The sequence below is a fragment of the Drosophila elegans genome, unplaced genomic scaffold, assembly GCF_018152505.1.
Source record: "Drosophila elegans isolate 14027-0461.03 unplaced genomic scaffold, ASM1815250v1 contig_133, whole genome shotgun sequence".
Lineage (NCBI taxonomy): Eukaryota > Metazoa > Arthropoda > Insecta > Diptera > Drosophilidae > Drosophila > Drosophila elegans.
This window is the reverse complement of record NW_024545499.1, coordinates 368,044-382,777: the sequence shown is the minus strand read 5'-3', so window position 1 is coordinate 382,777 and position 14,734 is coordinate 368,044. Positions and strand designations below refer to the sequence as shown.

At 39.6% G+C, this 14,734-nt stretch overlaps 1 protein-coding gene across 1 annotated transcript; it reads right to left on the bottom strand.

The window, feature by feature from the left end:
* Positions 1-11,171: 11,171 nt before the first annotated feature.
* Positions 11,172-11,837, bottom strand: LOC121466859. The gene is made up of 2 exons (XM_041707516.1): positions 11,708-11,837; positions 11,172-11,647 (listed from the first exon to the last, which is right to left on the bottom strand). Exons 1-2 carry the CDS (start codon positions 11,807-11,809, stop codon positions 11,600-11,602), a joined length of 150 nt encoding a protein of 49 aa, XP_041563450.1. The 5' UTR covers positions 11,810-11,837; the 3' UTR covers positions 11,172-11,599.
* Between the last annotated feature and the right edge of the window lie 2,897 nt (positions 11,838-14,734).

Sequence of the window (14,734 nt, the reverse complement as noted above, 5' to 3'; positions counted from 1 at the left end):
TTTATTAAAATAGTAAATGTTAATTTCAAAATTCTGTTTTGGCCTAACTTGATAAATTTTGCACTTGCTAAGAATTTCTATGCCCAATTCAAGATAAACGGCTTAGACGTAAACGTTTTTTAAATAGAAAGTACAAAACACAAAGAAGGACGCAAACTTCAACAAGCAAAAATTTGTATAGCCTTGCAGCTATTGCAAAAATTAAATATTCTTCAAAACAACTTTTTTTGGATTCGTATATGTTTAAAAACAGTGAAACTATGATGATTTTTTGCGGAGTTATTCGATCATTTGTATGGCATCTATATGATTTCGCTGTCCGATTTTAACAGAATTAAAACTATAAAATTATGAGCCACTACTATATTTAAAAGTATATTAAACAAGAAAGAAAGCAAACTTCGGCAAGCCGAAGTTCATATACCCTTGCAGCTATTGCATGAATTAAATACTTTTGAAAACATTTAAATTATGATTTACTTGAGTATATGCTGAAAAACATTGAAACTATGATGATTTGCAGCTCAATTATTAGATAGTTATTTTATATATTTGTATTATTTCTATGGGAGCTATATGATATACACGTCCGATTTTGATAAAATTTAAACCATAATTCTGAAACAATTAAACATTGCCATATGTCGAAGAACTAAACAAAAAATTAAAAAACAAAAAAGTTATAATTTTTTTTCATTTATTTTTCCGATTGTTCCTATGGGAGCTATATGCTAAAGTCGTCCGAAGACCGTCGAAGACCTAAACAAAAAATTAAAAAACAGCAAAGTTATAATTTTTTTTCATTATTTTTTCCGATTGTTCCTATGGGAGCTATATGCTAGCTTTAAAACTGAGAGACTAGTTTGCGTAGAAACGGACGGACAGACGGACATGGCTAGATCGACTCTCCTAGTGATGCTGATCAAGAATATATATACTTTATAGGGTCGGAGATGTCTCCTTCACTGCGTTGCAAACTTCTGACTGAAATTATAATACCCTCTGCAAGGGTATAAATAATAAAAAAAAAAAAATAGCTAAGACGGCTCGTCTCAGCTTATATACTACCTGCAAAATGAAATTATAATACCTTCGGCAAAGATATACAAATTTAATTGAGTGTTTATTAATATGAATTTATTTTCTGATCCTCAGGCTTTTATACTTTAGATCAAAGCATATTGTTAAATACACACACAGCTCTAATTCCAACATAATTTTTCGGCAAAACCAAAAAGTCAAATAAGTTTTTAAAATTACCCAATCAATTAAAAAAATGGGTACTGTGAATATTTTATTAAATAAATAATACATTATAAAATAAAAAATTTTATATGATTTAAAAGTAAATGACTCATCTGAGTATGTAGGTATGTATTTATATTATTTATTAATGAAGAATATAAAATATTTATGTGCTTAACTGCCCCAGGGCATCTCCTTATCAGTCTGATTTGTAACGCTTGTGGCAGGCACATCGATGGGCAGTGCCATCTATGAGGCAAAAACCGAAAGTGTCGCCATCTAGTGGTCAGTTGGGTGCCGCGATTGGGGTAAGAATTTTCGGAGACGAAGAGGCAACAGAGTCAATTGTCATGATCCCGGAAAACGGAGAGTTATTTTTTGGGGGCTAACTTAGCTTCCCGCCCAGAGCCACGAGCTGCTGGCTTTCTTTCCCTTTTCGGCAGCCATCGAGTGCGGTTTAGGTCAGTTGTAAGTCTCGTATTTAATTAGTTGGTGAAAGTTTGTTTGAAAATTATATCTCTATAGTGGCCTTGTGTAAAGTGACGGATAGAATATCCAGATTATATATATAGCGCTAAATCCTGTTTATGGGTAAGAAAAAATGAAATGGTTGCTAAGATTGTAGACACAAAGGTGATTTTTGATTTAGGTTTGGCGCTTAGTATCCGATATTGGATCCGGCCGTTGCTGTAGAGGGAACAATTCATCAAGTCCCCCTAAAGAAGAGCGAAGTCATCCGACGGAGAAGGGAAATTATCGTCGCATAAAGGGTCTCAAAGGCCTAAGAGTTCCCTAAGATAATTATTTAATCAGCTTAAGTCGCTGGGAGCGGAGTTAGGACTAAGAGAGGGCATAAGAGTCAAAAAGAACTCGAGATGTAACACCTGCCCAAATTACACATAATATTTATATTCCCTCTTCATCATCTTCGTTATCTCCCGCCTGCGAGCGAAACTTAGCGAAGCTCAGTTTGACAGGCAGTTTTTCGGCGCGCTGATCTAGTTTAGACGTTTCGGTCCACGCTCGGACGAAAATTTAATTTAACTCGTCGAACAACAATGCGGAATAATTGTTAAGTCGCCGCACGGAATGTAAGGCAGTTCGGAAAGCCAGAGATCGGTCGGAGTTCGCTGAAAGTGGATAGGTTATAAGCTATTTCATAAGTTTTTTTTCCTCTTTTTTTTTGCGGTCTAGGTTATGTGAAATAAGCAGTGAGAGTGGAAAAGTAAGAAAAAAGAAGGGAAAGAAGAGAAAAGTGCAGTGATGGTTAGAAGGCCAGAAAGGCTTTAATAATGAATAACTAGAAGCACGAATTGCTTTAGGCATAATTTATTTTAATTTTTTTTGGGTGGACAAACAAGCCAATGTGTTAAAAAAAAAAAAAAAAAGAAGGAAAGAGCTGCAACAAGAAAAAAAGAAGAGAAAAATTTTGCGGTTGTTTTGCACAGTGGGCTTGCAGTGTGTATATGAAGAAATTTAAATTTTCAGCCTAAGGTGCACTTACGGAAGCGCTTTCGTCGGTGGATCTCCGGAATGTTGGTGAGTCAGATATCACGTTTTATTAATATGTCTTTGTAAAATATATATATCAAATGAATTACTTTGCGTCCCACCGTACAAAACCTAGCAGTTCGAATAATCCATAAAGGAGAAGAAAAAAAGGAGCGGATTTACCATCTCTCTTGTCTCTCGAATTTTTGAGCGAGATGAATTTCGAAATAAGTAAAACAAACCACTCAATTTGAATTCGCCGTGCACTCTTCACTGCAATTTTCTGCCATTTCCGTATTCTCGCTCTCGAATAATATTTTTTTTGATTTTTAAATTCGTATTGCTATCTTACTGCAAAGATTAATTTAATAATTCAATTGTATTGCATGCATTTATGTTCTCATTTAATATCTTTTCAATATGTTCTCTAATTTTAAGAATTTTATTTAGGTTTTAAATACATTTTATAATGATTAGCTAAATTGCATTTTTGTTTGCCTTCGACTAGGATGAGTCCCCGCTAGAACCCGAATCAGTAGAAGGGGCCGTTCGATAGTATGATGGGAAGTTTTCGGTAAAGAACGGCCAAGGCAGGGAAGGCAAATTTGGTTCCGTTAGAACACCCGAGGAACTTTAGGAATTCCATGAGTAAAATAACTATCCCTCTTCGTGCTGGCGCGGATTCACATGATTTCTCCTACCCCATACCACTTGTCGCTGCACGCGAAAATTCGATAAAATTTTAGAATTTACTGGCTCGTGACGAAGGACAAGATCACCACCCCAAATAGCCGACAAGGAGCAGCTGGACCATCGCGCGTGCGTCCTTATCGTCATGCAACAACACCCTAGCCACGTACTCGTTACAGTAATAATAATATAATTCTATTAATCTGGCGCCCAACAGTGTAGGCCAAAAATCAGGGTTTAAGATGTGAAAAAAAATGAAAAACAAAATTTTACTCTAAGAATCCCGCTCACACAAGAAAAAAACTTTAATTTTCATCTAGTTGGTAATGCAGTATCACAGTGGGTTGAAAGATGTGTTTACATCCCAGCCACGGTTGCTGCGGTACTCATGCCAAATATCTCGTCTCTAGTCTTACCTTAATTTCGATATTAGGCGCATAGGACATATAGTTGAATATGTTGTACGCAAGCGTTCAACTAGCCACGGCTGATGTTGAAAGTAAGAGTGGGGCAAATCTATTCTATTTACTTTTTTTCGGGACCTAAAGCAAGGGTTAATTAGACGCTTGGACATGCAGGTGGTAAACTTATCAATAAGTTTTCACCTGACCACGGATAATGGGCCGGCGCTGAGGACCCATCTATCAAATTTCATGCAATCGCCATCGCGTCTGTCAGGTGCATTGGATAGACAGCCGAAATCTTTAGAAAGAGGTCGACTGGCCACGGTTGACAGCGGAAAACGTAGGCCAGATTGCAAAACAAGAGAGAATTGGAAGAGAACCGATCAGCTCTCTTATAGTTGTTGTTTTAGTGAATCTGAGTTTGGCAATAGTCGAAGGGCTAGCCACGTAGCTCTGCATAGGCAGCAATTATATTATTTTTTTCATCTTCTTTTACTCACGGATTCCGAGTTAAACTGCTGATGAGGGTTTGGCAGGGAGAACTCCTATGTTTGAAGGCAAACTGTTTATACATTTCTATCGTGTTTTTGATTTTTCTTACAATTTTTTTTAGCTTACTTAATACTGGTACTCTCTCATTTATTTGTTCCTTTCCTCTCATTTCTGACTTAGACCCGAGTTTCTCTTGAGTGATTTTAGAAATTGAGTGTCTTTAAGAATTGAGCGTAGAAAATAAAACAAATCAGCTGGTCCGCTTGTTAAGGTCATTGACCGCAGGTGTAGGAAAAAATAAAAGCAAGGAAGGAATGATTAAATGTTAGGGATTTTAGCCGAATATAATTAGTAACTTTAACTTACTCGTTCATTTAGCTGTAAATTAAAAACATATTTTTAGGATTTTAGGTTTCTTATCTTTCTCATTGGTTGAAGATCAGAAAAAAAGGCCAAACAATGAGCGATGCCGATAAGGTAGAGACTCCAACGGGGTCTAAATGCAAATTGTGCGAGAAAGACTTGGCGATCTCCACAACTTACAAAACGAAATGCGGTCATGACTTCCATAAGACTTGCATAACTAGTCATTCGAAGACTCATAGAGAATGTCCGATTTGCGGAATCATTTGTTTTCAACTCCCACCGAGTGGTAAAACGATTGTCAATTCGCCAGCCCCCTCTGGGAAAACCGGCGAAAATCGCGCTGAGGTAGACATAGGGAATTTAGTGACTCAAGCGGTCCAGGGGATGAAAAATGATTTACTCACTCAACTTTCTCAGCAAATGGCTCAGATTATACAAGCTAATATTGCTGCATTGGTTCCTGGGAATCCCTTAGCACCCCCAAACCCAAGCACAAACACCAACTGGACGGATCAAGAGAGACAGCCAGTCGAAAATTTTGATCAATTCCGGAGTGAGTCCAGATTTACTCCTGTCAGCGTAGAATCCGATGCCATTTATAGACCAGATAGGGTGGGCCAAATATTAAATAGTTGGAAAATTCGTTTCAATGGCAGTCTTGATGGCATAAGCGTGGACAATTTTATATATCGAGTTGAGGCGTTAACAGAGCAAACATTAAATTCAAAGTTTGAAATTTTAGCTAGCAACGCTAGCCTGTTGTTTGATGGTAAAGCTCGCGATTTCTATTGGCGATATCATAAATCCTGCAATGGAGAGGGGCTCGATTGGAAAGCTCTCTGCCAGGCTCTTCGAAAACAATTTCGGGATACCCGCTCCGATGTCGATATCCGTGAAGCAATTCGGGATAGAAAACAAAAAGAGAAGGAAAATTTTGATACTTTTCATGATGCCATTGTCTCATTAACGGATGGGTTAGAAGTGCCGCTCTCGGAAAAGTCCGTGGCAGAAATACTAGCTAGAAATTTGCGCCCTGAAATACGACATGAACTTCTTCATATCCAAATTAATTCGGTGGGGCAATTGAGAGAAATTTGTAGGCGAAGGGAAAGTTTTCTAGAGGATGTGAGGCGGAATTATGCATATACAAAGGCAACTCCTTACCGGAAGCAAGTTGCTGAACTGCTTGAAGATCCGTTGCCAGATGAAGCCGCCGAATTTTCCGACATCGAAAGCGAAGTGGAAGTGGGAGCTTTGGCTTTGATTTGTTGGAATTGCCACAAAGAAGGACATCGTTACCAAGATTGTGAAGGGAAGCGTAGGATTTTCTGCTATGGTTGTGGAAAGCCGAACACTTACAAACCTTCGTGTAGCAAGTGTCAAAAAAACGCGAAGGGGAACACACAGCCTCGTCAGCAGCCGTGTGTTCAACGCCACCGCCCGACGAATTCCGAGGCAGAACAATAGACATTGAAAATACTTCTGTAGAAATAGAAAATCCCAAATCTTCAGCACCAACGTCTGTTCAAAAATCTTTTTGGTCGAAGAAATTAAATTTACAAATAAATTCATCTAAAATACATAGTTGTTTAAAACATCAAAAGTCTCAATCCAGAAATGCACAGCGAATGAGAGGGTATTGGGCAGCTTTGAAAACAATAAATACGATTAGGTATAAGGAGAAGGATAAGCGTCCCTATGCCGAAGTGAGTCTTTTGGATCGTATTGTTATGGGGTTATTGGATACGGGGGCAGCTATTAGTGTTATAGGCGGAAACCTGGCTCAACAAATAATAAGAAGTAAAATTACTTTTAAGCGTGGAACAACTTCAGCATGCACCGCCGACGGAACGAAGCAAGAAGTCGTTGGTCGAATAAAAACTGTAGTAAAGTACAACAATCAGGAAAATGAATTGGATCTCCATCTAATTCCAACTCTCAGTCAAGACTTATATTTAGGGATTGATTTTTGGACTAAATTTGGTTTATTGCCAACAGAAATGCAGATCTCTGAAATTGTGTCTGACACCCATAGTCTTACGGCAAAACAAAGTGAAGATTTGCAAAAAGTCGTTAGTTTCTTTCCCTCGTTTTCCGTTTCTGGGTTGGGAAAGACAAGTATTCTCTCGCATTCGATTGATGTTGGAGATGCTAGGCCAGTAAAACAGCGGCATTTTCCAGTATCGCCGGCTGTGGAAAAACTTTTATATGCCGAAGTAGACCGTATGCTGAAGCTGGGTGTAATTGAAGAGTCGGATAGTGCTTGGTCGTCACCGGTTGTGCTGGTTCAAAAACCAGGGAAGGTTCGCCTTTGCTTAGACAGCAGAAAAGTAAATGCAGTAACAAGAAAAGATGCGTACCCGCTTCCCCAAATAGATGGCATCTTAGGGCGTCTCCCAAAAGCAATGTATATTTCAAGCCTTGACCTCAAAGATGCTTACTGGCAAGTGCCTCTCGATCCTCAATCTCGCGATAAGACGGCGTTTACTATACCTGGAAAGCCTCTTTATCAATATAAAGTCATGCCGTTCGGACTGACCAACGCTTCACAAACTATGACTCGCTTGATGGACAAAGTCATTCCTGCCGAACTCCGTAACGAAGTATTTGTTTATCTGGACGACTTGCTGGTTGTCTCAGATAGTTTTGAGTCGCATTTAAAGGTATTGGAGATAGTTGCGGGGCATATAAAGGCGGCTGGGTTGACTCTTAACGTCGAAAAGAGCAAGTTCTGCATGCGATCCGTCAGATATTTGGGTCATATTGTGGGAGAGGGTGTAATAAGAACGGATCCCGATAAGGTCTCAGCCATGACAAACTTTCCGCTACCAAATTCATTGAAAAGTCTGCGAAGATTTTTGGGAATGGTAGGCTGGTATCGGAAATTTATTAAGAATTTTGCATCTGTGGCTTCCCCATTAACAGATTTGTTAAAGCCGAAGCAGAAATTTGCCATGACGGCGGAAGGAAAACAGGCCTTTGAAGAGTTAAAAAACATGTTATGCTCGGCGCCAGTTCTTCGTAGTCCAGACTTCAATAAACCATTTTTTGTGCAGTGCGACGCTAGTAAAACTGGTGTCGGAGGAGTTTTAGTGCAGAAAACAGCTGAGGGTGATGAGTATCCGATAGCGTTTGTGTCAAAAAAATTAAATAAAACACAAAAATGTTACTCAGTTAGTGAACAGGAGTGCCTGGCCGCACTAGTCTGCATTAAACGATTCCGGGCATATATCGAGGGTCATGAGTTCACAGTTATTACTGACCATGCGTCCCTTAAATGGCTTATGACTCAAACGGATTTACATTCTCGTTTAGCTAGATGGGCTCTGAAACTGCAGGGATTCAATTTTAAAATTGAGCATCGCAGCGGAAAGTTAAATGTTGTTCCGGATGCGCTGTCTCGAGTAAACGAGGAAAATATGGCTGCGTTGGATGCTGGACATGGATTGGTAGTGGATTTGGAATCGGCAGAATTTAAATCTCCAGAATATGTGGAATTTGTGGACCGACTAAAAGCGAACAGCGAAAAGTTGCCAGATATAAAGGTTACCGATGGTTTGGCGTACAAGAAAATGGATTACGCCACAGGGGATTCACTTCACGACGAGTTTATTTGGAAGTTATGGATCCCGAAGGGGTTAGTTCAGGAAGTTTTAAAGAATGCTCATGATCATCCCATGGCTTCGCACGGAGGGATACATAAAACTTTAGAGCGTGTTAGAAGATATTATTATTGGCCTGGTCTGGTAAAGGATGTAAAGGCCCATGTACTTTCTTGCGATACGTGTAAAATGACTAAGGCTCCTAATACAGTTCAGAGACCTCTGCTAGGGGTACCACCAGAGTCGGGAAGATTCTTTCAGAGGTTATATGTTGATTTCCTGGGTCCATATCCACGTTCAAAAAGCGGTAACATAGGCATTTTTATCGTATTAGACCACTATTCGAAGTTTGTGTTCTTAAAAGCAGTCAAGAAACTAAATGCGGACGTAGTGATTAAATATCTGCAAACGGATCTGTTCCATACGTTTGGAGTGCCAGAAACGGTTATTTCGGATAATGGGTCACAATTTAAATCAGATGCGTTTCAAAAATTTCTTCGGAACCACCGGGTAACGCATTCATTCACGGCAGTGTATTCGCCACAAGCAAATGCATCGGAGCGAGTAAACAGGTCGGTGATAGCCGCAATACGATCATATGTTAGGCCCGATCAGAAAAATTGGGACGAAGAGCTGAGCAGCATTTGCTGTGCATTAAGATCTGCGGTACACTCTTCTCTGGGAACGACACCCTATTATATGGTATTTGGCCAGCATTTTATAAATTCCGGATCGACATACAAGCTGCTAAGAGCTTTGGGGTTGCTGGATGATCGTTCTGCGCTATTTTCTAGAGAAGATTCTTTAGAGTTAGTGCGGAATAGAGCTGTCGAAGTTATGAAAAAGCAAAATGAGAAAAACGAGCGACTTTATAATCTGCGGGCTAAGGACGTTTCCTATGACCTTGGGCAAGAAGTATTTCTAAAGAATTTCAGGCAAAGCAATTTCCAAGCAGGCTATAATGCTAAATTGGGTCCGAGGTATCTTAAGGCCAGGGTACGCCAGAAGGGGGGAAATGCTTACTATGATTTGGAAGACTTGCAGGGACGATTAATGGGTAGATATCATGCTAAGGATATGAAACAGTAAGGTAGCTGCCTCAAGCTCAGTTTTGGTCAGCCTTGTGTGTGTCACCCCCAAGTCTGATCTTGTGAGGGGGGAATTTGTAACGCTTGTGGCAGGCACATCGATGGGCAGTGCCATCTATGAGGCAAAAACCGAAAGTGTCGCCATCTAGTGGTCAGTTGGGTGCCGCGATTGGGGTAAGAATTTTCGGAGACGAAGAGGCAACAGAGTCAATTGTCATGATCCCGGAAAACGGAGAGTTATTTTTTGGGGGCTAACTTAGCTTCCCGCCCAGAGCCACGAGCTGCTGGCTTTCTTTCCCTTTTCGGCAGCCATCGAGTGCGGTTTAGTTCAGTTGTAAGTCTCGTATTTAATTAGTTGGTGAAAGTTTGTTTGAAAATTATATCTCTATAGTGGCCTTGTGTAAAGTGACGGATAGAATATCCAGATTATATATATAGCGCTAAATCCTGTTTATGGGTAAGAAAAAATGAAATGGTTGCTAAGATTGTAGACACAAAGGTGATTTTTGATTTAGGTTTGGCGCTTAGTATCCGATATTGGATCCGGCCGTTGCTGTAGAGGGAACAATTCATCAAGTCCCCCTAAAGAAGAGCGAAGTCATCCGACGGAGAAGGGAAATTATCGTCGCATAAAGGGTCTCAAAGGCCTAAGAGTTCCCTAAGATAATTATTTAATCAGCTTAAGTCGCTGGGAGCGGAGTTAGGACTAAGAGAGGGCATAAGAGTCAAAAAGAACTCGAGATGTAACACCTGCCCAAATTACACATAATATTTATATTCCCTCTTCATCATCTTCGTTATCTCCCGCCTGCGAGCGAAACTTAGCGAAGCTCAGTTTGACAGGCAGTTTTTCGGCGCGCTGATCTAGTTTAGACGTTTCGGTCCACGCTCGGACGAAAATTTAATTTAACTCGTCGAACAACAATGCGGAATAATTGTTAAGTCGCCGCACGGAATGTAAGGCAGTTCGGAAAGCCAGAGATCGGTCGGAGTTCGCTGAAAGTGGATAGGTTATAAGCTATTTCATAAGTTTTTTTTTTCCTTTTTTTTTGCGGTCTAGGTTATGTGAAATAAGCAGTGAGAGTGGAAAAGTAAGAAAAAAGAAGGGAAAGAAGAGAAAAGTGCAGTGATGGTTAGAAGGCCAGAAAGGCTTTAATAATGAATAACTAGAAGCACGAATTGCTTTAGGCATAATTTATTTTAATTTTTTTTGGGTGGACAAACAAGCCAATGTGTTAAAAAAAAAAAAAAAAAGAAGGAAAGAGCTGCAACAAGAAAAAAAAGAAGAGAAAAATTTTGCGGTTGTTTTGCACAGTGGGCTTGCAGTGTGTATATGAAGAAATTTAAATTTTCAGCCTAAGGTGCACTTACGGAAGCGCTTTCGTCGGTGGATCTCCGGAATGTTGGTGAGTCAGATATCACGTTTTATTAATATGTCTTTGTAAAATATATATATCAAATGAATTACTTTGCGTCCCACCGTACAAAACCTAGCAGTTCGAATAATCCATAAAGGAGAAGAAAAAAAGGAGCGGATTTACCATCTCTCTTGTCTCTCGAATTTTTGAGCGAGATGAATTTCGAAATAAGTAAAACAAACCACTCAATTTGAATTCGCCGTGCACTCTTCACTGCAATTTTCTGCCATTTCCGTATTCTCGCTCTCGAATAATATTTTTTTTGATTTTTAAATTCGTATTGCTATCTTACTGCAAAGATTAATTTAATAATTCAATTGTATTGCATGCATTTATGTTCTCATTTAATATCTTTTCAATATGTTCTCTAATTTTAAGAATTTTATTTAGGTTTTAAATACATTTTATAATGATTAGCTAAATTGCATTTTTGTTTGCCTTCGACTAGGATGAGTCCCCGCTAGAACCCGAATCAGTAGAAGGGGCCGTTCGATAGTATGATGGGAAGTTTTCGGTAAAGAACGGCCAAGGCAGGGAGGGCAAATTTGGTTCCGTTAGAACACCCGAGGAACTTTAGGAATTCCATGAGTAAAATAACTATCCCTCTTCGTGCTGGCGCGGATTCACATGATTTCTCCTACCCCATACCACTTGTCGCTGCACGCGAAAATTCGATAAAATTTTAGAATTTACTGGCTCGTGACGAAGGACAAGATCACCACCCCAAATAGCCGACAAGGAGCAGCTGGACCATCGCGCGTGCGTCCTTATCGTCATGCAACAACACCCTAGCCACGTACTCGTTACAGATTGTAGGCAAAGATTGTGGGATCAGGCTGAGGTACCAAAAACTATAAGTAAACGTGGTGATTTATAATATTTAAAACGAAATTCAGAAAGCAGAGAATCACCTCCTCCCCAATGTTTCCCGTGTCACCGCCTACAGAACGCCCTTGGATGAGGCTGAGGCCAAGAAGATAGAGAACAAACCACAGATTCAGTTTGTCCAACATTTCAGAGGGAGATGCTGCGTCCGACTGAAATCAGGCCCTCATTTCGACTGCCTCTGGACGCAGTTCTCAACGTCGACCGGCTGATAAGACCCTGATAAGGCCGATGGGTGCCTGGATGTGTGTCAAGAGCTTGCTGGCAGACTAGAGACCATTGCCCATGGAACGGAGACCGGGTCAAAGCTAGACCCACAGCCAAACCCAGCTGAACTGTATTAAATTTGGGGAACGTGCAACTGGCAGCCAAATTTGGCACGTTTTCTGTTGAAATCGAAAAGAAGCCAAACAAAAGCAGCACAGCAGACCCGAAAAAAATGGAAAAGCAAAACAAATTTAAATGTTAGAAGCAACACAACAATGAAGGTCAGGCTATGATGACTTTTTTCCTGCACCGAAACCCCATCCTACCCATAAAAGACAAAAAAAAAGCAGAAACAACCGAAACAGAAATTTCGTTGCGCTTTGCCTCTGTTTTGTTTTTGAGTTTGAATCGTTGTCTTGGCTTAACTGGGCAAGTTCCTTTTTGATAGCTTCAATTTCAGGCCAATTTTTCAATTTTTTTTTTTATACCCTGCGTTATGGTTTATAATCTGAGCTCAGTATTTTGTACAAAAGAAAGAAAAAAAAATATTATCTTAAATCTTCTAAGTCGCAAAAAAGATAATTTCAAATTTAATTCACTAAAAAAAATTTTAAAAACATATTTTATTTATTTTGCATGTTACGAAAATATGAATAAAATCAAGAGCTGAATTGTCGAATAATTTCGAAGAAAAATAATTAATTTTGAAAATATTAGAGTATTTGATGTTTAAACTGCCCAATGACTGACATCATTCAGCTGCACTTTTCTCCTCTTTGTTTCTGTTTTCCATGTCATTTTCATATGGAGAGTGCTCCAATTCAGTGGAAGAGCTATTTTCTAAATCAATGCGCAAATTGTCAAAGTCAAAAGCGGGAGAATTCTTTTGTTTAGCTTCGCTCTGTTTTCCTTTGGTTTAGCCTGGTATAGAGGCAAATTGGCTCGTTCGGAAAATTGTTGGATCGAAGGCAGAGGAGAAAAGGGGGCCTAAAGTGGGTGGATTGTTTTGCAAATTGCACATGTGGCAGCCAACTCATTTGTCAAGTGGCAAATCAGTTTAGACCAAGACAGTAACAGAGAGCCAAAGACCGAGTTAGAGACGGCGATAAAATCAACTTTGCATTTTCCATGTACTTGGAGTTGGAGTTGACGGTGGAAGTTTTCCCGTCGCCGTTTTTGATCGTGACGATCGACGGCATTTCCCACGCAAACTTGCCTTTGCACCGAAGGCAGTTAAATTGTTTGACACACTCAACACTCGACTCTTGTCTTTGATTGTATCGGAAATCGAACAAACATTGCTGAAATTTATGCTCTCCATTGGAAAAGTTTCTAATTAGAAAGTTGCGAAGGGTGCGGTTGCGGTGGCGGATGATAGTCAGCGAAATTCATCTCCCACTAATGGCTTTTTAATGAAGCCACCGAGAACCTGGCCACCAGCGAGACTAACTAACTCAAATTAAGCGTATTAATTATGACTGACACTGTTGCTGGCAAAAGAAATGGCCACAGCGAAAAGTGCAAGAGTTAGCAGGTGCCAGACAGACTCTTGGCTTTTCGCATTTGCATTTGACATTTGCCAAGATGCGCCGACCTGCAACCGCAACTCCAATCCGCTTCACTCCACTCCACTCCACTCCCGCTAGACAAAAAGCGGGATCGCGGCATTTTGGCCTGCTTACTGCATTTGGCCAAAATGTCTATAGTTCAATTGCTGATATTTTGGCCAGACACACGACGAAACACGTGACCTATGCAACGGAGCAGCAGCCGATGAGGCATCGCCACAGAGCGTGAGTCTCGCGATGGCTGCGTGACACGAAAAGAGGAGCGGAATCGGGGTCAACAGGCAGCTGAAAGATGGGGATCGGTTGCACTGACAGTTTGTCGTTTAATATACGTTTCATATACTTATAATAACCTTTTCTTTTAAATTAAAAAATATAATATTTGAAATATCAAAAACATAAACTTAAATTGATACAAGTTTTAAGCAGTCATTAAATGATTAAATTTTGGTTACCTACATAGTCTCACAAATCTATTCGTGTTGTTTTTACTTCGAGTATCCTTTTGTAATATTTTCAATCAACTAATATGTTTGTACATAAACTCAATCTAATAAATACATAAGTTTTAACCGTCATTAGGTGATTAAATTTTGGTTAACTACAAAGTCTAAAATATCGTTGCCAGTTTGGTTAATTCTTAAATAAAAAATTTAAATTAATTGCAAAACTTTAATAAAACCCAAAAATTAAATATAATATTGGGAAAAAATGGAAATTTGAAAAAGAAAGTCTAACTTAAAATAACAAAATGCAGAACATCTTTAACGTTCTATTATACTTTTATAATTTTTCTTCTTAATTAAAAAAAATCATTGAGTGATCAAAAAATATATTATTCTGCTGTTATTTAACATCAAATTAGTGCTACCCACTGTCATCCCTGAAGATCTGCTTAGCTTACGATGGGCAACAGTTTAATAAATTGTTCAACTTCGATTTAAAATAAATCGACATCAAAAGCTGCACAAGTCTTTCGGCGCAGAATACTTATGCTTTTTTGTCTCCTAATGAAGGTTGCTCGTTGTGTTTGTTGCTGGTTGCTGCCAGCTATTGCTGTTGTCATGCAAATTGGACTCACGTTTTGCACATTAAGCAACCGTCAATTGTTTCAACAAATGCAATGATTGAGTTCTTGGCACCTGGCCAAGCCTCGATGGCCCTAGCTCCCTCCCCACTTGCTTTTTAGAGCCATCAAAGCCCGCATGTGTTGCATGGGGAGTGCTTGGCTAATTGGAGTCCAGCAGCAACCGGCAACCAGCAACCAGCAACCCGCAA

Coding starts and splice junctions, on each gene's coding strand:
- LOC121466859 (XM_041707516.1), bottom strand. CDS start 11,809: ATGTTGGACAAACTGAATCTGTGGTTTGTTCTCTATCTTCTTGGCCTC. Junction 11,648..11,707: donor CGGGAAACATTGGGGAGGAG/GTGATTCTCTGC, acceptor GTTTACTTATAG/TTTTTGGTACCTCAGCCTGA.